Source organism: Anser anser (genome assembly GCF_964211835.1).
Source record: "Anser anser genome assembly, chromosome: 1".
NCBI classification, from domain to species: domain Eukaryota; kingdom Metazoa; phylum Chordata; class Aves; order Anseriformes; family Anatidae; genus Anser; species Anser anser.
Window position 1 is genome coordinate 53,255,303 of NC_139720.1, and position 25,702 is coordinate 53,281,004.

General features: G+C 38.9%; 1 protein-coding gene across 5 annotated transcripts in view; it reads right to left on the bottom strand.

Annotated features, from left to right (window-relative positions):
• Positions 1-25,702, bottom strand: part of TMTC2 (transmembrane O-mannosyltransferase targeting cadherins 2) — a 254,999-nt gene that overhangs the window by 142,536 nt on the left and 86,761 nt on the right. For 2 of the 5 annotated variants that reach the window (XM_083821393.1, XM_083821390.1), the window contains one exon: positions 7,534-8,104. The exons of 1 other annotated variant lie outside the window; for it this stretch is intronic. In XM_083821393.1, coding sequence (XP_083677519.1) covers positions 7,534-8,104 — 571 coding nt within the window. Of the gene's footprint in view, positions 1-7,533; positions 8,105-10,751; positions 13,176-15,576; positions 15,681-25,702 lie in introns of those variants that run through there. 2 more of the 5 variants (XM_083821391.1, XM_083821392.1) reach the window with 2 other exon arrangements.

Consider the following 25,702-nt stretch of genomic DNA (forward strand, 5'->3'; position numbering starts at 1 on the left):
CCTTCTATCACAACTGGTTGTTTCCACCGTAAATCTCATACACTTGTATTTTAATATCGTAGCTGTCCACATAGGTTACTGTTTAGAATCACTCCGTTTGGAAAAAGCGTGCACGTAATCATTAAATCATTACAACTAATAAAAATGAGCATAAGCCAGGAAATTCAAAATTAAACATAATACCAAGAGAAAAGTCTCCCTTGTGTCTCAGGGTTTGTATATCTTCTCCCAGGTCTGGAATCAAAGCCCATGCTCAGGTACCAGCAAAGGCTCTGTTTTAGGGTAGGACTCCAGGAAGACGACTGCCTTTGAGAACATAATTCTATTGAGCAGATTTAGGTAATACTTTCCAAGCTCTGCTGTTGTGAAAACTAGGTGACTGCGGTTAAAATGCTCAAAAATCATAAAGCTGATTTTCATGTACTCCCAGCAACAATTACATTCTCAGAAGGTGCTTTAATGAATTTATACGAGACAGAACTAAGAGCACCCAGAACCTATACCTTCTCCCTTGCATATTATCCATTTGATTCTGACTGGTAACACACCTTGGTGTTGTTTTTGTTTTGTTTATATGTGTGTGTGTTTTTTCCCTCCTCTTCATATGCTATTAGCACTTGCCTTGACTGTTGGAAGCGTATAGTCTAGCTTGCTACTTAGTTGTGGTCTACAAAGTGCAATGGGTTCATTCACCAAAGCCCATAAGGAGCTATAAGCATTCAGCACTTCATCAAATTAGGGCATTTAGGTGCCTAAGCAAGGATATTAGGAGGCTAATGTAAAGTACTCATGTTTGAAGAGAGTATTTGAAGAAGATTTGTATGCAAGGCACACATATAAACTTTCTGTCTGGCATCTAACAGACACAAGGGATACATACTTGATGAATAAGAGATCATAAATACATGTATTTTAGTCAAAACACCAGAAGAGGTTTAAGCATAAAGGCCTAACTCCTGAGGCAAATCCACAGCTTTAGTACTGTACATTGTTTTTCCCATTTTATGGATGGTACCCAGACAACTGACTCATGGAAAAGCAGAGCTAGAGAGATACGGGACACAGCTTTCCAGCTCACAAACAAATGGAAAACTGAAAACAGCCAAAGCTGCATGTATTTCTCAAGGTTCACAGGCACCCAAGTCCCTTTATCACTGCATAAAATACTTAATTGACCATCCCTTCCAAAAAGCATGAAACGTAACTGCTTTTAGTACAGATAATTTACACAATAAACTTGCCAGCTGTTAGAAAAACAATTTTGCAAAGCTGCTTCCATTACGAAGCTGTAGTAATCACTAAGATGAAAAGTAAGTAACACCTGCAAATACTCCTAATGTTCTGAAACACAGTCGTTACACACTATGGTAAGCTTTGTGCTTTTACTTGATTTGTTAAATATTGTGAAAAGATTAAAAACTATGAGAGTAACATCAGATTAGTATTACTGGCATGGGTTTTAAAAATTGGCAAGTAGCAAGTCCAATACCCCGCAATTAAACAACACCATGAAGAAGTCGCATTGCTCTTCATATTTGTAATTGGCATGCAACCTCGGAATGAAAAGTAAGTGCTAACACCAACCGTGCAAAGCTCCTGAAAGCTTTTTCACCCATGCCTCAAAACAGATCCCTTGTAAGTCAAGGGGAAAAATGAAGAACAGAGCATATTCTGCGTGTTACCACGCAGTATAAATCTTACCTAAAACTGAAGACAGTGACAACTTTCCTCTAACAAACTAACCTCTCTGTTACACTGAAGGTTCTTCATGTCTTCACAATCTCTGTAAATATGAAAAAGCATCTCTGGTTTTGATTTACTTATTTATTAAAGAAGCCTGTCCTTCTTCCTTCTTTCCAGAGAGGCACTCTCAAAAATAGTTTCCAAAATATTATTGTAGACTTCAAAGTGGGTAGAAAAAACTAATGCAGATTTTAGTAGCAATTCCAGAAAAGATATTACAGATTTAATATTAAAACATAGTCCATTTTAGCCCAGAAACTTCAGATAGCATGCAATTCCTTATTTGAAGAAAATAATAATAAAAAAAAAACCCTTCTCCTAAACTTGCCTCGGGATGCTATATTTCTGTCATGTGTGATCTGTTTCAGTGGTTTAAATCACCACATGAAAATATTTTCAGGAAACAATAGCTATTTATACTTATTGATGTTCAATTCGGTGCAACTCCACTGACATCACAGGACCTGCAGGAGATCAATATCTCTGACAAGAAAGATAGCTGAGGCCAATCTTGCTTTTCTTATTTTAGGATCAAAAGGAAAAGCAGCAAGGAGCTGTGGGAGCTACAGGAAACAGCAGTATTAGCTACTTGAAATTGTCAAGAAAGAAGTAAATTGCAAAAAGCTTCTTTTGTCTAGGAGCTATCTGCTGGGGAGGGGGAGCGACGGCCAGGACAGTGCAGGCCTCACGCTGCTGCTCTCCCGCAGCGTGAAGAGAGAAGCACCGGGCTGGTTCCTCCGGAAATATGAGCAATGTATGTACAGGCACATTCGTCTCAGCATTTCCACAGTTTTGTACGGGCTTGGAGCTGCCAGGAGAATTAACCCCCAGCTGACCACCGCAGAGCAGGAGCTCCCAGCTGGGCACCACAGACCGAGGCCTCCGACCCTGCCCTCAGCCCTGAACCCGAGGAGGTTACACAGCACACAAGCACAGTATGAAACAGCTCTTGTTGTTCACAAAGCTAACCTGCAAGACTTCAGGTCATGTTCGGAAGCCCTAAGCTATTTTTTATTTTCAACTAGAACAGAAGTAATGGCCAGGAGAAGCATGTCGGCTGACTATCTGGCTCTGAACACAAAGACACTGGGCTAAGACAGGACTATACCCACGCAAGTGTTTGAGTGAAATATCTTGCAAAATCATGGCTTACCGGTCGGGTCTGCCAAAATATCCAGGCCTGTGGCTAATTTCAAGCACCTTAAAATTCCTTAGATTGCAGAAAACTAACAAAAAACACACCATCATCAAGCTAGATTTTAAACAATGATAAAAACACTGCCTCAAAATGACAGAACTTGTAGATGGAGAAGAAAAACCAGCAAGACCCACTGCATTGCTAAGGCTTTAAAGCTCCCCGGAAGAGAAGAATAAAATCCCAAGTTTAAATCTAGAGCAGCATTTTATTTGGAAATTGCTTTCCAAGGCATGGCAGTTCTAAAAGTCACTGCTTCAAAGAACGGAGAAAGTGGCTTGTTTCAAGTTTAGAGTGTTCTCAAAAATCAGTAGCTTTATCTAATACACGAAGTCCTATTTTCAGCAGGAATCATACATATCACCCACAAATAAGGCCGTTCCAAGACCATAAAAGAAAGCAGCGTTTGGTTTGGTGGTTCACCATGTCATCCATGGAGGCCCAGGTTTCCATCATTACCTTAAATAAAATATAGGTTTCCAACAAAATTGCTTTTTACAAAACCAATACTGTTATAATAGTACAGAAAGGTTAGATAATGCATCCTGCAATCTAATTTGTGGTTCATGTTCAGCTATAGATACCAGTAACTAATTCCACATGGGAGACAGACCTCCCAGGGCTGGGGGTGTTAGTCAAATAAGTGATGGGAAAAAAGAGGTGTCCTTATTTTAGTATAGGGAACCCTCTGTACTAACAATATGTTGATCTGGTAAAATGTTACCATACTATAGCAGTGGAACATTAATGGAACATACATCTGGTTTAGTTATTTCAGTAAGGCAGTTTGTACACATAAACCACATAGCAATAAATATTTTATCATTAGTATTATATTAAAAATGAATATTAAGTGCATTTGCCTCCTCTTTTTAACTGCTAATGCTGTCCAGCTCCATTCCCACATTTAAAGAAAAAAAAAAAAGGAAAAAAGGGCAGTACCATAGGGCTTATATTAGCTTTGTACCACTAATTGGACAGAAGGCTGTGTACAGCCATGTTGATTAATGGCTCTGCTCTCAAACTGGGGACTGCAAGTACAAAAGAATTAGGTCTCTGAATTTGCATAGTTTCTATAATTACAAACTTGATCACAGCTCTCTCCCGTAGTCAGGTTCCCCCTCCCACCCCTACACTTCTGGTAGTTTAACTTGTGCAAGTCTGACTGCTGACAGGTACAATCATTAGGTACATACGACAAATGACAACCCAATCAATCTGCATACCTGCTATGCAGTTTACGGTGAAAACAAGGTCTAAAATACCGAAAATCAACCAAAATCCCAGCCTTCTTCCATAAAGAATGCTTTGCCCCACTGCAGAGACAGATTTTTTTAATTGCTCTCACTCCAGACAACTCATTTACAACCATAATAAATAATTTCCAACAAATTCTGCTGACTTAAAGACAGGGAATATATTCTTATCAGACCGCACTTAGAAAGCGAGTCAGACAGAATAAAATAGAACTAACCAAATCAAACTGGGTTCAGACTGACAACTTTGCCAGCCAGAGAGCAAGTATTGCAGGCAGACAGGAATACAACAAGACTTGGCAAAGGAAAAAAGATCAGCAGCCAAGTTCTACTGAATAACCAATATGTAGATGACAGGGAAAAGAGCTGGATAGTTTAATAAGCAGCTATGATATACATTTTTAAAAGTGTATTAAAAATAGCTTCTAAATAACGGGTAATGTTCATCTGCTCTGCTGGTGGTCCTGCTCTGCAGCTGCCTTGTTCAGAAGCCCTGCCAGTCTGTTCCAATCGCAATGGGATGCTGTCACGGACTTGATGTGACACATCGGGACTCACCGTGATCACAGGTGCAAGCCCACTAAATGGCTACTAGTCTTGTGCCACCACTTCATATTTATCTGACACTTGGCCCAATGATAAGAACAAAATTGGAAAAAATAAGGAAGAAAAAAAAAACAGTCTTGGCACCCCAATGCCATCTCTTCCATCTGCTGGAGCATTTTTAAGGCTGTTTTTACCAGCTCATTCTCACTGACCGTCCTGAAGGCAGTCAGCGATGTTACAGTTCCTTATACATAATTAACTGTGTCTCAGTTCCCTTGGTGACATATTCTCAAAAGGCTTGCAGAAGCCAAAAGTGATAGTCAGTCAGCAAGCTAGCTCAAGTCCTTAACCACCCACTCCCCGAAATCCCTCGCTCTCAGTTCCTCAGTTCCTCGTTTCTGCCCCCTCACCTCAGCATTACTCTCAGTAGCTGTTTGCAGGGCAACAAAACTAACTGGATACAGCCAGGATACAGCCAGTATCCAATTCCTAGAGCCATATCTGGGATATTTGTTTTGTTTTTTTAAGGGTTATTTATCACCTGCATTTCCTCTTTGTTCCAGTTTCCAGCACAACCTTTGAAACAGCTGTGTCAGCTCAGTTGGACAAGGTTTAGCTTAAGGTTAGGTAGACTGAAAAGGGTAGGTCCTTTCAACCATTCCATTGCAAGGATGCTGCAGCATGCTGTTTATTCTGCATTCGGTTTCGTATTATTACTACATACTTACTCAGTACAGATTTAAGCTAACCGTCTTTTAAAAATTATTTTCCTCTCTTCCTTGGCTCCATTTTGCACTCTTCTCCTCCTACACAAAAGACCGTAACTTTTTTCTGGACCGATGTTTGATTTCTGATTTTTAATTTTATTTTTCTTCTACAATCTCCTTCCCACACTGAGAAAATGCAAAGCACAAGTTCCAGAACCCGTAAATTGATTCAATTCTTTCTAATTGTCCAGATAGTCTTAAAAAACATTTTTGAAACAAGACAGGGTTTTGTTTGGTAAGTTTGGTTCTCTTTTGTTTTAAACTGCACTCTGGTTTTGAAATACTCAAGCCAGTTGCTAGCACAGGAAGACACATCTGTAAATGGCTACTGTCATACAAGTTCCAGTACAGGAATGTATTTTCAAGCAAAAACGTATAGGCAACATTAAAGGAAAAAAAAATAATCAAAAGTTGATTTTGTTTGCTTAAGGAGATTTTACAGTTTGTTCTAGGAAGAAAGATTTTTTTAATTCTTACCAGGGACACGTTTTAAGGCCAAAACAACAAGAAAAAGGCAACACCCAAACAGTCTCAAAGAGATGTGGAGTTGAAAGCAGCTACATAATCTGTTTTGTTGGATTTTTTTTTAATACCAAAATAAACTAGTCTTCATCATTGTATGTCTAAACCCAGAGAACCAAACTAAAACCAAAGCTTTTAGTAAGAAAACTTAGCTCTGTTGTTATTAGTTATTTCAGAAGAGATAAAATATCACTTTAAAACACCGTTCTTATATCACAGTCATTTCAAAATTATGTGAAAATAAATCTAAAAAGTCATTTCAAATCAAGATGACAGCATCCAAATTGCCGTAGAGGTCTGGATTTGTCAAACATTGGTCAGATGCTACAATAAAAACCCAAATTTCCCAACTCCAAGTGGGAGTCATCCACTGGGAGTTGTCCCAAGTGGGAGATGCCCATCTCCAAGTGGGAGTGGCCATTATCAAAGTATCCACTGATGTTAACTAAATAGCAGCCTTGGAAAATAATTTCCAGTCCTTTGATGGAGAAGGCCAGAGACAGTCTCACTAGACTTCTCTAAACAATATTTTATGTAAAAGGGTAAACTCAGGTACATAGGAAATATAAATAAATAGAGATAGTACTGGGCAATGTAATAATAATTAATGTTCTATACGTATGATATATATGAGTAAACAAAGCATAAGAAATTATACTGTCAATACATTTATTTTTGCCAGAAAAGTGCTTAACTAAGTCAACATGTCACAACAGCTTATCTGCTAACTATGAGAGACTACTTGCTTTCTTTTGACTCTATTTTCACTTATACAGTACTAGTCACTTGTACAGCAACTGACGTAATTGAATCTTGGTTTCAGACAGGGTATATGGGTACCACTAAAATACATGAGCTTTGGGGAGAAGTTAGAGAGGGTTTTGATGAGCTTTTTTTATTTATTTATTTCACTTGCTTGCCTTTAGGCCAGTTAAGTTAAAAAAACAGAAATATTTTGTTTGGTAAGGCAGTAAAAGATTTGAGTCACAGCTCCTACTAGGGGGAGAAAAAATACATGCCAAAGGCACGCACCCAGGTTCTGTGCAACTCTGTTAAACTAGAACAATAAAAGCACTATCTTTGCCTCAGGGAGCCTGTAGATGGTATCAGCTGCTGCACTTGCATGCCCAACCAAACTAAGCTGAGTTTGCAAGATACAAGAGGATAAGAGCATGAATGAGTTCTTTGCAAAAGGCAGCCAGATATCCAGTGCTTGAAGGTAAACAGAATGAGGAAAGAGCTGCTGGAAGCAAGGAAAGTAATTGAAAGAAACACATCCCCAGCGTCAAGTAATAGCAATGGGTAATAGCACATTGTTTAAACAAAATGTAAGAAGTCCTTACTAAACTGCTTTAAACATACTTTCAGTATCAGACATCTGTGCGTATTTTTCAGAGTTGACTAAACTACTAAGAATTATTGTGTGCTTGAAAACTCATTTAGCACCTGTTTAATAGTGACTGGTGCTTTATGAATAGTTTACTGGAAAAAAAAGGAGACTCACCTTGTATAAAGCAGGAATGATTTGATGCATTTTCAGGCGATGAAATACAAAGATATCGTACACTGCTGAAATTGCCAGCACAGTCACTCCTTGCTCCTTCCACAGCATGCTGCACCCAGCGCACACTCCCGTTCCCAAGATCCAGCCCCAAGTACTAGCTGAGGAACTTCTCGTAGAGCAGTGCTTCACGTAACACATCAGGGAAAGCAGAAAGAAGAGGCAGGCTCCGATGTCTGCCCTCCCCACAATCCCTGCTACGGCTTCAGTGTGGATCGGATGGGACGCAAACAGCAGACCTGCTATCAAGGTCCAGTACCCATCCCCAAAGAGGATCCTGGAGAAGTTTGTGAAAAGGCCTGTGACTGCAGCATGCAACAGGACGTTTACAAGGTGATAGCCCCATGGGTCCATCCCTCCAACAGCATGATTGATGCGGAAGGAGAGCGTGCAGAGAGGTCTGTATGACTTGTGGCTCCCACTGTGAGTGAGAAGTGTTCCCCAGAAGTCATTGTAGAATATATGCGTCCACGGTGTCTCTGGCAGAAGGTCCTGGTTTGTCTTGATGGCTCGGCTATAAAACACAAAAATTTCATTTCAATAGAAGGAAAAGGATACAAATGAAAGGTTGTGAAAATGTAATCACACTGCTACAGGAAGAAAGAATGGCATTGTTTTGATGCTGCTTTAATTCAAGTTTCGAATTTTTACAGGAGGTGTTAGAGAAGTCTGCATCTATTGACTTTTTGCTAAAGCAAAATTTCCATATAAATTGGCTTTTAAAACATTAGAAACAGATGTTATGCTGCTTCCATTAAATTAAAACACCCTTCAGTGGCATTCATCTGAATCTAACCCAGGAGTAATCGGTTAAGATTTGATGAGTTATAATTAAAATGTAAAAGAAATATGAAAAACTGACAAACGTTATTGTTGAAACAACTGATCCTCCAGTAATTCAGAACTAAAACCCCAACTGGCCTTTTATACTGAATTTTTAATTTAGATGTTGGAATGAAATCTCACTGACATGGATGAACAATAAACACAGAAAGTCGGTAGGAAGATGCAAATCTGTGGTGCTGTATGGGCACTCACACAACTTTCTCATACATATTTTGACTGACAATATTTTCAGTTAATACCTTGCTAAAGACAGACAGCAGAATATTTTATAGGTGAAAATACATGTTCTCCTTAAATTTCTTATATTTACAGTTGAGGAAAAAATATTTTTTTACATTGTATTAGCTTATGACTTCCAGTCTGTGTCAGCTTGATTGGGGGAAAAAGAAAACTGCAGTTTTCAGCATTTTTGTTTCCAACCACCCTGGCAAGGACTGGTGCCAGCCATTAGCAGTCTCCATCTCTAATTCAATACTGTGAAAATCTGTCCCCTATGTTTGTACAAATCTAATCATTTGCATTTAAAATTTATGCTGAGGGAGAAGGTGTGAGACCTGCTTAGCTCAAAATGATGGCTAGAATTTAATTAATTACTTGTCTTCATAACCAAAATTAAATTTAAGCTGTTCTGTAAAGGTGCTTTGTTTTTACTACTAAGCTTAACTCATTTAGCATTTATTTTATATGGGTAATTAAGAATCCAGCCAGTTCAAGACTCTACTGTTAAAAATATTAAACAAGAGAAATGATTTATCTCTATTTCTTTACTCATTCCCTCTTCCTGCCTTTCAAAAAAATACCTTCCCATAATTAACCATTCTTCAATTCAGATGATAAAGAAAAAAAAAACAGTGTGAAATTCAGGCCAGTGTTGGAAATGCACTAGCCTAATTCATTTGCCCAAATTCGCCTCACATTCTCACCCCCATTGAAACAAGTCCCCTGCAACCTGTACCCAAAACCCAGTTTTTATGCTGTTAGTTTCGGGAATATTGTCTTGTTCTTTAAAGAAAAATGGTCAGACACTTATATGCTATGTCACAGGATCTTCATGCAAATGCTCTAAATAACATGCAGCTCAGCATTTCCATTGTCTAGCGCACACTGCTGTAATGCTTTCAGACACGCTTCCTCCCGGCGTGTCCTTTTGTCTCTGTGCACATGGAGGTTATGAAGAGGTCAGCTTAAATCCCTTAAAGATCTGATGATGCCTTCTAGAATGCCTGAAAATTTTCATTTTGACTTCTGCTTATGCAGTGGATCAGGTTGCTTCTATTTGTTTTCCCAACCCCACACACATTTTTCTCATTTCAGTCCAGTCACAAAAGAACACTGGAAGAAAACAAGATCTTTGTTTTCACATTATTTATCTTGTCCTTCCGCAGAGTCCCTTCCTGAAATCTAAGTCCTCTGTTTGTGATTTCAGTTTGTAGAAGCACTCTCAGAATCACCATGAGGAAAAAAAAAAAAAAAAAAAACAACACTAGGAATTCAGTAAAAGTAAAACAGGTGTTAGGCTAGAAATATTCCTTTCTCTTCTAAGAAAAGAATAGTATGTAAGACTACAAGCTCCTGAACAGTGAGTGGTGTTAAGAACGGCTATCAGATGTCAGAATTTAGAGTTGAAACCCTGAACTACAAACACATTTTTTTCTTGGGGAAATGCTAAAGAAATAAGTGGCAGCAAAGAAGTTGCCACTGCAACTGCCCTCCTCAGAGGCTTAGTGCTCTGCTGCAAAAAGGCTAGATAGCAAACACGTTAGTCCTAGGAAATGTACGGTTTTGTATCTTTTGCAGATGTGCCCATTTCCAATACTTCCATTTCCATACAACCACTTCGTAAGAGAAAAAAAAGTAACCGTACACATCTATAAAACATATATATATATATACATGTACACATGTATAAAGCTACTGGTACAGATGTATAAAACAACTCCACACTGCACTTAATAAGAAAAGGGACCAGCTCTGTCCCTCTAAGTGAACAGCTGCCCTACCATTCCTTCCCACGCAGCATGTATCCCCTTGTTGGTCTCTTCCTTGCCAAAAGTAAACTGCTTTCCTCAAAATCATAAAGAAAGCTATTGTATATTCTGAAGGCATTAATTCAGTCAAATTTTATTTACAGCCTTAAGAACAAATTTGATGCAAGCCTGATCCTTTCCTGTTCAGTCCTGCTCATATTTAAAAAAAATAAACAGCAAGCCTTGTAGATACAGTATTGATCACCCTGTATTTGGCTACAAAATTCATCAGACAATTGTGAAATATATGTAGTTTCTCATGCGTGTAAAGGTAGCATAGGTTAATACCTGTCAGCATGAAAAATACAGGAACTGCTGGTTCCAGCTTACTTAACAGCCCAGTCATATCAAATGTTGGACCCTCTGTGAGACAGGATTTGAAATAAAGTTCTTTCCACACAATTATTTTTTGTTAAATGTTTGAATGTAACAACAACAAAATAGTCTAGTTAATGTTTTGGGATACTGGAAACACTAATGCAAGAGATGAAGCTAGATGTCAGACAGCAAAGAAGCACGTCTCACATTGGCTACTTAAGCTTCAACTGCTACTCTATTTCACGTTATCAAACGTAATAAAATCCACATTCGGTCAACATTTCACTTGACTGCACAACAGGATGCAGGAAAATGAATATCTGAGGTACCAGAGCCAGGCATTTCTAAGCCATTTTGCTCTAAGAATCAAAAGCAGAAAAAGTCTCCAGCTTCCCACAGCCTGGCCAGGCCCAGCCATGGGCCCCCTGAGCCAGGCCCTCCCACAGGCCCATGGCCTGGCCCAGCTGCCCCCAGCTGCCCTGCTCCTATCTAGCGCGGCCCCATCTTTCTTTAATTATTAAATTAACAAGCTGTTAATTCTGCTGCAGTAGTGGTGCTTAGTCACTGATTTCAACGGCAATTTTAAAAGCCGTCCCTCTTAATGCCCTGGCAGGCAGTGCTGACATGTCCTTTATAATGCCTCTGCACTCGCAGCGACTGGGGCTCTCCACAGATAGAAAATGTTATTAATTGCTGGCTTCAGGAAAGACTCTGGGATAAAGGAAACTACAAAACGCCTTTTTAGCCTTGTCTTCTCCTTCTCCTTCACTCACAGTTTACCTCCAGGTTACGTCCTGCAGATTAGTCCAATCTTGCTAATGGGCATAACGAGAGAAACTCGCCAACTGCAGTCATCACTCTTAAAAAGAGCTGTAAACTCTGCTCTCGCTAAAAGGCAGCAGGTCACAAGGGAAAGCCGTTTTTCAAAGCTCCAACACAACTGGCATTTTTACTTTCAAGCAGCCTCAGATAAGGCTTGCAGACTCAGCCAGGGAACTCGCTTTCGTCAATTTTTAATGCCTGCCCATTTCACGCATCCCAGGAGAGCGGGATATCTTATTCAGTGTACAACAAATGGATCGGTTTGAGAGGGGGAAAAAAAAAAAAAAAGAATCATAGCCAGCTATCAATACTTTAAAAATAGAAGTCGGAAGAAAGACAAAAGCTGCACGGGAAAATCATCTGCTTATCTACTCAAAAGATTCCTTCTGCCTCCTGCTTTATAAACTGCTGATTTGCCTGGGTCAGTACACACCTTCATCACAATTCAAGTAAGATTTTTTTCATCAAACTCAAATAATGCTGGAGACCCAGCAGTTCACACACGCACATATACATGCATACAAAAAAGCCCAGATGTTTTTAAAATTAACAGCTCTATATGTCCTAAACTTCTGCACTAGTGCTAAACCGATCCAGGTGTTAACACCAGGGTAAAAAAACAGATGCAACATTCTAAAGTGATTTAACGCGTTAAGCCATATGTCCAGCTTCAATATTGCTAATGGTCCCCATATGCTGAAAATGAACATCAGCATTTGAAGTATGGAACATATTTTTAAGAAAAAGGAGAACTCCCAAATGTGCACACAGGAAGCTATTGCCCAGCCTTCTCTCACATAAAACAGATAGGCAGTGATGGACTGGCAAGTCTCTACTTGGAGGTTCTTCCTTGTTTTTCCTCAAGATCATTTTAGAATATTTTTCATTTACTCCCTTTTCATAAATAACAATGGAAAAGTACCCTAGAGCGTTTTTACAGTATATCTTAACGAGTCATGCTAAGGACGCTTACGAGATTACACATTACCTATAGAGACAACAAGCCTGAAAAAAAAAACTGCCAGAGACTCTTTTTTGGAGTAGAAATTAGCTTCACATCTCCCAGATACACAGTAGCTGAATCTACCTTTCCAAACTACTCACAGGCTATTTGTTAGGCAGATGTGTGGTCAGAAAGCAGGCAAACAACAGACATCATCTATTGTACATGCCTACATCTAATATAGATGGTTGTCTGTTATATATGCATATAAGTCTATGGGGCCTGATGGGATTCATTGCAAGGTAGCCAAAGAGCTGTCTGATGTCATCATGAGACCTCTCTCAATTATTTTTCAATGGTCTTGGGAATCTGGAGAGGTCCAAGTTGACTGGATGATGGCAAACGTTGTCCCTGTTTTCAAGAAGGGCAAAAAAGAAGACCCTGCTAATTACAGGCCTGTCAGTCTAACTGTAGTGCCCACTAAAATTATGGAGAAAATTATTCTGGAAGTTACTGCAAAACACCTGAAGGACAACGTGGTCGTTGGTCATAGCCAACACAGGTTCACGAGGGGAAGGTCCCACTTAACAAACTTCCTTTTATGACAGGGTCACCCATCTAGTTGACCAAGGGAAGCCAGTTGATGTCATCTTCTTGGATTTCAGTGAAGATTTTTTTACCGTTTCTCACAGTATCCTTCTGGTCAAAATATTCAGCATACAGCTAGATAAATATATAATGTGATGAGAGAACAATTGGCTGAGGGGAGGCCTCATGGCAGCCTGCAGCTCCCTCACAAGGGGAGCGAAGGGGCAGGTGCTGAGCTCTGCTCTCTGGGGACAGCGACAGGACCCGAGGGAACGGCATGGGGCTGGGACAGGGGACGGTCAGGCTGGGTGTTAGGGAAAGGTTCTGCACCCAGAGGGTGGTCGGGCACTGGAACAGGCTCCTCAGGGCTGTGGTCTTGGCACCGAGCCTGCTGGAGTTCAAGAAGCGTTTGGACAACACTCTCAGACACATGGTCTGATTTTTGAGTGGTGCTGTGCGTACCCAGGAATTGGACTTCATGATCCTTGTGGGTCCTTTCCAACTCAGGATATTCTATGACTCTGTAATTGTCATACTTTGGACAATTCTCATACATGACCACAGACTACAGTATACATATAGTCTGTATTAACAGCATAAAAGGAAAAAAAATCAGAAAATACTATCTCGTGCATAGATATGTCTTATGAGCAATAAGCATAAGTACATGAAAACTCATTCATTTAAATGTTTAATTATAGACTCAAGGGAACTAGTTATCGTTCTTGTAGATGTCTGGCGGCAATTATATCTTGGATGTTCTGTTTTAAAATTCATTCCTTCTCAACAGTTGTGAAAGTGGAATTTATCTACATACAACTCCAGCAGGCTGTAAAAACTTATCGGTGCCACTTCACAAAAAAAAAGGTATCTGTATTGTATATTGACTAGGGACACCTGCAGGAGACCAAATTACGTGCATCCTCTGGGTTTCAGATTGCAGCTATCAGCTTCTCTTAAGAACAAATATTTAGGTGAATCTCTAAAGAACGGCCAATAACTCAGATGTTTTCAGACAGGAAATACTGGGTAACAAGTAGCTAAGTGATATATAGGATCCTGAGTTGCTGGCTGTGAGACCAGGACTATACACACCAAACACTGCAGAAAAAACACCTACATTCAAATCATATTTTAAACTAATTAAAGCAATATCTAACACCACCAAAGGGAAATAAAGTGTCAGTAAACTAGTGCTTAGCTAAATTCTCCCAATAGTTCAGTCCTTTTCTTCCTGTTTAGAAATACCTGAATGCATCCAACTCAGCGCTCATACATGAAAGATGATATATTTTTAATATAATATTCCTATCTTGTATAACTGCTGGTGAAAGCTATTAACTATGCAGTTTGTATAGGAGAGTATATAAATAAATGATAACATTATTTACAGGTTTTGGAATACTACTGTCCTTTAACAGTAATTTCATAGCCAACTTAAGTTTAGTACCAGAACAAACAGAAACCACAAGTAACAGGACTGTAAGTAGTGTCTTTCTCATAAAACTTTTGGGGTGATACTTTCCTGTATTAGATATAAGCAGAATGGAAAGATCCATCAGTGAGACAACTATACTATACCCTCACATACTTGCAAGTGCCATCAAAAAGGAAGACAGAGAAAAAAATCAATAAAAAAAAAATCACTGTCAAAAGTTATGGTCTTGTTTCACAATATAGATGTAGACTTTCTAAGATTTTTCTAAACTGCACAATGTCTTTTAAAGGAATCGATCATTTAAAATACACAATGCACATTTGTAGAGTATAATGGAAATAAATACATTTAACAAGGTAACTTCAATTCCATCAGTTGTGGTTTGATTCTTCCACCAGTAGGCTACAATTCAATAGCCCACCGGCTGTAGCTTTCTAGACCTCTCTAACTTTCCAACTAAAGACGCACAGTGTTATTCTGAAGAAGGAATGGCATCCTGAACCAGTGGTGGTACCCATATATAACACCAGGTGCTGTCAAGCACTGCTTTAACTACACTGAAGCATGCTGCAAGCATTGATTTTCTTATTGACCAAAAGAGCTTTGAAAACTTTAAGCTGCTAAAGGTTCAAAACACTTTGGTTACAAGAAGGTTGAGTTGGCCTGAAAAATCTTTTCCTCCCAGAACATAAATATTTCAAAAGCTAACCATAAAGGCTTCAGACTGTATCCTTCTCCATACTATAAGCCCTTTCGTTTCTAAGTGTGTCCTCATATGCTAAAAGAATCTGGCTTTAATATTAACCCTAAGGGCACCTCACTTCCTCTCAGTTCAATCTTTTGCTTGACGTAACAAACACTAAAAGATGGACTATGTGAAATCTGAAACTCTGATGTCAACTGCCTGGTTTAGGACTAGTTGATTATTCAGACACAGGTAAGAAACATGCTGGAGGGAAGCAAGAAAAGAAATTAATAATTTCTGTTTCCAAACAATGGCATACCATCAGGTTTCTCTCAGGAGGTAGCAGATACACACAGTGGGAGAAGATGAGCTCCTGTCTTTGTGTCTGTTCCCCACATTTCTTCACCTACTTGTACAATAGGTCTACAAAGAAGCATTTATTGAAAAAATGGTTAAATTACTAAACCAGAAAATGTTTTCTCCTTTTCTCACAGCTGTTACATACGCTAACCTCTCCCCACCACACCACGTAATACAAATTTTCTAATCCTGTTCCCCTAAGACTTCAAGATATTCAGTATTTGCCTGATAACATATTCCTTCAAATACATATTAAAAATTATTCTTTACAAATATTCTTCAGTGCAAACTACTGCCTGGCAGTAGCTCATGATTTATTTCACACACGCACACGTGCACACACACAAACGCACATATATATATATGTATGGGTAAAAATGTAATTCCAAGCTTCTGAAGCGTGGTCAGAATTCATAGCTGAAACCTCTGCTGCCCTTTTCAAATCTATTTTAGATGATAAAAGTGGGCCCAGCAGGCCTTATTAGATTTACTGTTCCACAGAAGAACATGGCAGTACCCTATTTCTCTTCCCTACTTCCCTTTGAGAAAATAAAACATAAATATTATTTTTTTTGCCATTTCACCATACAGCTACTCACAACAGTACAATTATCTCTAAGGAAAAAGACATTTTAAGGCTTGAGAATACAGTAGTTACAGTGGAAATGTTGAGACTCTTAGCTAGATTCATAGGACAGACATTAAACTACTTTTTCTGACAAGCCACCTACTGAATATACATAAAGCCTTTCCAAAACATGTATATTTTAAACAATTATATGAAAAACAAGGCATACCTCCTGTACCACTACTGAAGAGCTTATCAGTCACATATCAGTCCCACTAACAGTTCTATATTCTTTTCAGTACATGGCAGACTATTCTGAGGAAGCAAAGCTCAGTCATTTAATTTTTTAAAACTTACATCTTTTGTGATTCAAGTCTATTTATTGACAACAGTTTCAGAAAGTTCAGGGTGATTGTGCATAATTATGCCTAAACACAAGCTTCTTGTGTACTCCCAATTTAAAGCCTGAAAGACTTTTTAGGCAGCTGACTTTTATTTTTAGTGAAGCATTGAAAAGAATGCCCAGGAACACGTACACACATAAATATAGAAATAATGAGTAGAGGAGAAGCTTCTGAACCACAACATAATGTACATAATGTACAGACAGCGTCCTTTTTATCTTTTACTTGGGGGGAAGGAGAGGAGGTTACGTGAGGGAGTGTGGTTTGGTTATAAAGGGAAGTGTCAATTTATTTTGTATAAATTCCTTAACTCAAGCCTTTTATTTAGGCGCCCAGAAAGCCTTCATTAACAGAGGTATGGTCTAAACTTAAAGTTTTACTGCTTTAACTAAAAGTTATCCTACTAAATCTGTTTAGTGAAAACAAATACCCAGAGGTCAACTTTAACCTTACACTAGCTTTAGAACCCATATTGAAGAAATGTCCATATTTGGGGGAGGAAAAAAAAAAAGGCAGCCCCAGACCAGCTACTGTTGGTAATATTTCACTGCAAGAGTCAACTGATTCAGACAGCAGTCAAAATCACAGTGGCTTTCCTTCCTTTATTCAAAGCACTGCAAAGCCCAGATCCCTCAATGCTAAAAGCTATCAGCCATGGAATTTGTGTACACCCCAAATTCTCCTCTCTCGAAAGAGTCTCCCCTTCCCTCCCTTCAACCCCATCTGTAAGTTGCATAAATGCGTAAAAACAGTGTTCTGACCCACAGCAATTGCACACACAAAGATGTAGGCTGATGACATGCCCCAAAATTTCTACTGAATGCTTGCCTTCCAGCTCCTCCTCCTGCTCAACAACTGGAAACAAAGCATTTGCACATTGATAACTACCAGAAACCAAAAGTTGGGAAAAAAAAAAAAATCTAAGATTGTAATGTGGTGACAAATTTTCCCATCAAAAAGCATCAGGCTTTAGAAAACCAAGTGCCAAGATCATTTTGCAAGTGCTTATGAACACTGCACTTAAAATTTTTAATACAATATTTGCATTGTCCTAACCTCAAGCTGGACATGATTTTTTGTTCCAAATTTCATAGACTAAGTTCCTTCTCTGCATACCTGTAAAAATGCACAATTAATTTTATGTAGGAAAGTAAGTAGGAAAATAAGCATTTTCCACTTTTCATCCCCTTCCCTATCTAAAGGCTATCATAGAATCATGGAATCGTAGAATCATTAAGGTTGGAAAAGACCTCCAAGATCATCTGGTCCAACTGTCACCCTACCACCAATGTCACCTGCTAAACCATGTCCCTAAGTGCCACATCCAGCCTCTCCTTGAACATCCCCACGGATGGTGACGCCACCACTTCCCTGGGCAACCCATTTCAATGCCTGACTGCTCTTTCTGAGAAGAAAATAATAGCAGATTTTTCATTTAATCATATTGTACAGCACAAGCATTTTCCATTAAGGTTAAGTACACTTCAGTATCTTACAAACAGTTATTCTGAGGACTTAATTATTTTCTTTTTTTTTTTGTACTAAAAAAGCAGAACACTTAGGTATCTTTTCTTGTAGCATCATCCATTTTTAGTACAAAATTAGTACATTAGTACATTTAGTACATGCCTTCAGAAGGCACCCAATTCTGTACATGAGATACTGCCCACATAAATATATTAAAACTTCAAAAAGTGCCATCTTTAGACAGCAACTTCTATATAGAGGGGAAGTGGAAAAAAAATATTTTTTTTTCTTTTTTAAAATCAGTCTGGTCTAAGGAACCCAACAGATGCCACTGGTCCAAAATTATCACTGTTTTCCAACTCCAGTTTACTAACTTTTCTGATATGCCGTCACATGTGACTGTGGTGACAGCACTATTTATAGCAATACACTAAATAATATTAGGAGGTCAAGGAAGCTCTCCCTGAGGATTGAGCAACTAAATTATGCTGAGTCAGCTCCAAAGTCCAGCTACACACATGAATCAAAGATGCTGCCATTTCAGTGAAGATATTCAAAGATACTGCCATTTCAGTGAAACTATCTGAGGACAAAAAGAGAAACACCAACCAACATACAAAGCAAAGCATGTTTAACTTGATGGAAGAAAAGCAGCATGAAATTTTAACATTTAAGATGTTAAAATAAAATCTTAGGTTTACATTGCTCTCTGTTGATAGTTTACTCACTAGTGAATCTACCAAAGTAATTAAAGTATCTTTTTAGAAGATTTAAAAATTAAAAAAAAAAAAAGTGCAGCATTTTTCCTTGTCAGAAGAGGATTTCTATTAAACAAATTTCCTACAGAATATACACAGGGGCCAAAATCTGGCTAGAAAACATTTGTGATGGATGGAGTTGAACTCTACCCTTAGTCTTTGCCACAGAAGACAGGTCAGACAAATTCCTGGAAGTGCCCACCCCCCACCCTCCCCTGCTCTCCCCCCTCTAAGTAGTTCAGTAAGTCTTGGATGAATGAACTTTCTCTTTCCAGCTCTCCAACTTTTCTACAAAAGCACTGTGGGAAGCCCTTCATAAGCATATTTTAACAGAGCAGGCTGGCACCCACCCATTCGGAAGGTGTTGATCCCACTGAAAAAAAAGGTTAAAATGAGTTTTAGTGATTTGTTTCATCTTTGTGCCTCAATCCCAGATGCAGAGATCCATTAGAGGGAACAAATCTTTGTGGCACGCCATAGCAATTGTGAAACACTAGAAATCTAAGCCTACTGCAATGTTTAAAATAAATTTTATTTTCTCTTAATTCCGTGGTTAAGAGCACCCAGGTAGCAGCAACAGCTTGGGATTGACATAAAAGGACTAATCACAGTTATTTTAGTAAAGAAAATAAGGACTTTATAGTCACCATTACGTGGTAGTCTGCACCGAACATACTCCAGAGGATTTTAAAGGATGCTGTCAAAGATTGAGCTAAAAAGCCAGGAAATGACAAATTAGTTGAATTATGTTATCAGAACACACAGGATCAAATTCTGATTTCTGCGTTATTAGCGCTAATCCACATTAGCATTGGAATAACCTCCAATTTATGTCACTGAAACCAGTAGGGTTATGTAATCAAGTGCAATTGGGATAAGCTTTTATAGTCTTTCAGAAGACTTTTTAGATTTCCAAGCACAAAAACAAAACAACCAGAAACCATTTCTTCCTGTGTTTTTGAGCAGCTGTTGGGATGCAGGCACTAAGTAATAAGGATCTCAGACAGCAATTCAGGGAAACTGAAGCCATTACTAGAATCATGTACGAGATCAACCTTCCCAACTATACTATTACAGCTAAGTAAAGTTAAGCAGAACTACAAAAGAAACCAGCACTGAATGGAAATGGCCAGATTTTTAAGAGTCTCCAATTCTACACTAGCAAATCTGCTTGCACTTTTTCTCCACTAGTGATTTGTGTGCCATTTTATGTGTTTTTATAAAGCAGGTTTAACTTTCCTAAGAAGTACCCTTTTAAAAAATGAAGATCTCTGGGAAGATTAAGCCAATAGTTAGCCGCTAGGCTCAACTTCCTACCGTAACATTTAAGTCCAAAAACCCTTGACAGCAGCACAACAGAGGACTACATTTTTCCCGGTAGCTGAGGAATGTGAATGCCACAAAAGGTTACGGTATTTCATAACTCTGGCTTTTTAACAATGACAGCTGTAGGTTCTGCCTAAAGACAACTACAGAGGAAAGCCAATAGAAGAGAACATAAAGCACAAGTACTACCGAAAGCTTTAAAAAAAATTATGAACAGTTTGCTTCTTTTAGTAGTCCACATCAAACACAGAAATGGTTTGTAGGGAAACAATTCATACGCAGTGTTTTAGTAACGTGGAAGTTGTGTGTCATCTCTTAAATTCTAGCACTGCTAAGGGACAGTAATAATTTTGCCTTCATTATTCACACAAGCAGGGTTGGTTGAGATCAGAATAGGAAGAAACTTGAAATGTGGAAAAAGAGTCTTGGATAGATGAGAAGGGAGAGACGCAACCGAGTGGAACAGAAGTGATCCAAAGGAACCAGCGAACAGACTGCCTGGAGAGGTTAGTCAGCACGTACAGACTTCAGAAAGAGAAAAACGGTGGGTACTACAGTGTTGTATTTGTTGACAAGGCTAACGTATTCTCTTCAAATACCTCAGCTTCTCACAGAAGGCTGGAAAAAATACTAAATTTCACCTCAGAGAGAAGCTTCAACTTTACATGCCTGTAACTTGAACAGAGTTGGTTTTCTGCTAGGGATCTACATGTGTTTAATATATAAATCATCTAAGAAATAAATTGCAATGCCTCACCCCACCCCACCCCTAGTCCCCAAAGAGAAGCAGCCCCTTTTGAATCTTTACATAAACTACAGTGCATACACCTATCACCTACAGAGCTGGGGAAGGTTACCTCTGCAGAGTTCAAGGCTCCCTCTTTGCTGTCTCCCATGGCATTACAAGCCACTGAAAGTTTAATGAAGAAAATTATAGTTTGCTAGAGCATATAAAACAGCAGGATGTATTTATTTCTGCATAATAAAACCAATGTAGAGTAACATAAGGAATAAGCAGTTTCTGCTCTACAAGACTTGCGTCTTCTTCTGGGGCTCTACACTGCATCTTGCTACAAAGTTATTGGGAATTCAAGATTTATTTCTCTTCACAGGAAATTAGCTGTTTGGAATAATAATGCTGTGCGTGCATCATAAATATCCCAGCTTCTTAACATGGGATACACAGGCAAACACTGAGAAATGAATTATGACATACAGCCAATAAATACAGCTATCCAATGCACCCGTCCCATCCACGAAGACAACGTAGCACTGGAGGCCTATTCATTTTTCAGCACAGACTGCTGTGTTCTTTCGATGAATTCTGAAGAAATGCTGAGATAAGAAGACAATGCTATCCAAATGCATTAGGAAACCTTACCCAAATATTGCAAGCAATAAGCCATACCTATCTCATTCAAATCCGCTTCATCACCCTCTCTCATTCTTTCTTAATTCAGTTGTAGGATAAAAGCCTGTAGAAATCAGTGAAGAACAGAGGCAGATGTTCGTGAGAGGCGCTGTGAGCCCACAAGAAACCCACAAAGTCACCATCACGTTTCCAGACTCACTGGGGGTTCGACGTCCCACCCTTGGAAATGGAACCAAGTCTAACAGGGAGCTGCAGCAGCATGCACTATCAGGATCCTTTCACCAGAAGGCACTCGACTTGAATCCCATACTTAGAGTGAATGCTTAACCATCAACTATTGAGAAAGATAAAATGATATTTCTAGATATATGAGCTGCTGTTATTTTAATATCACAGACCATTGCTACAAGCCAACAAAACAGATGAAAATTTTAAATTAAAGGTCACTTCTGTGGGCTGATATTCTGCAATTTTATATATAAATCAAGCCAGGTGACTTATTTCCAATAGCTATGAAAATAATAAAAATGGTTTCAATGACCTCAGAGATATATATGCTTATTTGTGGTTGTGGCCCCAGGCAACCCTGAAATCAGCAATTCCATTAAGTCAGAAGCATGGCACACAGCCAAGCTCCTGTAAGAGTTAAAGGTCCTGCATATACTTTCTTTGTGTGTTTATTTGAATAGAATGGTGACTTTGGATTTTGGGCCACCCATCACTTATAGACCTCCCATTACATTTAAAAGAACTGTTTGGCCAAAACTTAACATACACCAGTCAGCTTTGGGATACTAGCTTTTTAAACAAGATGTAAAAACATCAAAAATTGAAACAAGGGGGAAGAGAGATCAAAACGGAGTTCGTTTATCTGGAGATATTTTAATGTCTATTTTCCTCTAAAGATAAGACATACAACATTTGTGGTGCAGTTTAATTACAATAATAAGATAAAGAACTTACATGCTGTTTCAAAGCCAAAATAAATACATACGAAAACACAGACTGTCCAATATAATAAGAAATAATGGTGACAATTACCAGAAGACAAAGAAACTACTTCAGGACACCATACTGTTTAAAAAAAGAAGGAAAAAAAAAAAAAAAAAAACTTTTTTTCCTTTCTTCTTCAGGGTCACAAAAAGAAGCTGTAACAGCTAACATATAATCCTGAAAGTCACAGTGATGTGGGTATATTAGAAACAAATTTTTCAATGTTCAGGTCAGGATTACTGGCATTTGCCAGTACTCTTAAGGACACCCTGCTACTAAATAAACGATCTGTTTCTAAATCTGGACTCCAGAGCTGCAAAAGCCATCATGAATTATGTTTTCATTCAGAAGCTTCAAACCATAAAAGTTTAAATTGAGGAATAACTAACACGGGAAAACATCAGTGTATCCTATTTCTCTATATACAGTTGAGCCCTCTCAAATGAGAGAAATTCATAAGGAAAAATGCTACACCTAAAGACGAGTAGGGGAAAGCATGATTCAAACTTGCTAGTAGATGTTACGCAAAAGCTATACTCACTGGTCTATGGCCCAGCAAAGCTGTGGATGCCTCATCCCTGGAGGTGTTCAAGGCCAGGCTGGACGAGGCCCTGGGCAACCTAATCTAAGGGGTGGCATCCCTGCCCGTGGCTAGGGGGTTGGAACCAGATAACCTTTTAAGTTCCCTGCCAACCCAGGCCATTCTATGGTTCTGTTTTTTCTCGCCAATGGTACTGGTTTTTACCACAAGAGTTCACTCTCAAGGACAGCAAGTGCTAAATTGATACAGATTAAGAGAACAAAGTTTTCAGAGCTCACTAACAGTAGTCTCCCTGATCCATCCTGACATTCACAGCCCCATCTCCATTTTACACTGCATATACTGAATGGAAGAAAGTAGCAAGCAAATTGCTCTAGAATAGGGACTGAACATGCATGTTTTTTTCTTTGGCCAGGTACTACAATGGAGGTTGTTAAGTACCGGTTCCAGCCTAGCTGTGTACCACTTGGAAATAAGGCATAAATTACTGAAGTATGTATACGTGTACATTGAAATTTAGGACCTGCTGCTTTAGAAAGTTGATTCAGTGCTAACATCTAAAGCTTTAAATTTGGCTCCTGAAACAAAGAATAGTACAAAAGCCATTTACCATTTATCAACCATTTACCATGTATCAAAAAGGGAGTCCATTGCACCTCCCAGCAATAATAAAAATCAATAAATAAAACAGATTTATTATTTATTTGTAGAATAAGTTAAAAATGAAAGTGCTTGTGTCTTTATGGATTTAAATAGAGAGAGGAGAGCACTGCCAAGAACCGCAGAAGCTCTGAGATTTGCCACTCCACCTTTCCTGGCTGCCACGAGAAGACAATGGTAGCTCTAAGCTGAACTTCATACCCCTCCTATCACCAAATGGACACACTCATGAAGAAAAGTTGTTCATTAAGCCCAGAAAAACGCAACGCATCAAACCGATTAGAACCTGTTCTTTGAAAGACCACATCTGAGTTAATCCTGAAAAATGGAATTGGATAGAAGTGCACAAAAATATTTACATTTCACACACACATAAATGTTTTTATGGCCTGCTCAGCTAAACCATTTAAAAAAAAAAAAAAATGAAGAATTGCAGTAGAGCACACACTATGCAAAGCACAGGTGGTAGCTACTGCAGCATGTATCATACCTGCCAGTTCATTGGGTTCTCTCCTTAAAACTAGAAGAAAAACTAGTTTGCAGATAGCTCTCTCCGGTAAGACACCCCCTTGTGCTGGCGACACAAGGCTTCCTTCCCACCAGGCATGTTTTGTCTTTGTGAAATTAACTTAAAGCCAGTAACAACAACCCACCCCTTCCTCTTGGTATTTATTACATGGCTTCTTACTGTCTGAAGGATGCTGATGTCTCTTGGATACGTTTCTCTAATTTTTCAGAACTTATTTTAGATGCCGTGTAATGACTTTTAAACTGAAGTTTCATGGCAATGTTTTTCAAGCTCAACTGATTAAAGCTTGTTTAATGAATCTTGAAGAAAATATATTATTCACCTTAATGAGAATTTATGCAAATCACTGCCACTAGCTTCTGCAAAAAACCTTTTCAATTAATTATAATTAGACTTTTTAGTTTTAGGCTTCTAGTTTTTTTCTACTGGGAAATTATAAGCATGAATTTATTTTCTTCTTCCTTTTTTACTCCTTGGATTTTAGGATAGTCATTTTATACGAAAAATAAAAACAGTATTCAAATAGGCACGTTCCCTAACGCTTCTGAAACTCTCACAAATATGGAAAGACCTCTTTCTCTAAATAGAATATTGTACAAATATTCTTTCTACACATTTCAAGGGCATTTCAGTAGGTTGCGTATTAAACACTGCTGTAAAAAAAACTTGCCTAACTGGATAAACTGTACTTTGAGTATAGACCATCAAGAAGTTGCAACTCAGAAAGAATATTGCACTTACCAGTAACAATTTCTGAACTATTTTTGCAGGTGTGGATTTACAGTGAAAAACATAGTGCAGAACTCTGTATTGCAGAGATAAATAAGTTAGAGGTTACTATGACTAATTCAAATATTAAGAAGCTCCTTATATAAACGTGAAATTCTTATTACATTGCAACTGATTTCATAAAATCAGGTGCTTTTAGCTCTTTCGAATAAAGAACCACCATTTCGGTACTAATTGTAACTGCTGAAGCCAAGAAGAGAAGGCAGGAGAAGATTGTCACTGCAGTCTTCCTAATGGAGAGTCTTCGTTCTGAAGAACAGCGCAACTCCCATGAACCTTGCATGTTCCCCTCGGGCTGCACAGGAGCAGAACCCAGCAAACACTTAGGTCTCACCCTCTTCCTTGGACTGTGAAATACCATCCCAGACCCAATCTTGAATTATTCAAGCCTCCTCCAATTCCCTTTCAGCCTCAATTCCCTTCATCAGCACAAATACAAGCTGGGAAGAGAAGGGATTGAGAGCAGTCCTAATGAGAAGGCCTTGGGGGTTCTAGCTGATGAGAAGCTTGACGTGAGCCAGCAATGTGTGCCTGCAGCCCACAAAGCCAACCGTGTCCTGGGCTGCATCAAAAGCAGCGTGGCCAGTAGGGTGAGGGAGGTGATTCTGCCCCTCTGCTCTGCTCTTGTGAGACCCTGCCTGGAGCCCTGCACCCAGCTCTGGGGCATCCAGCACAAGG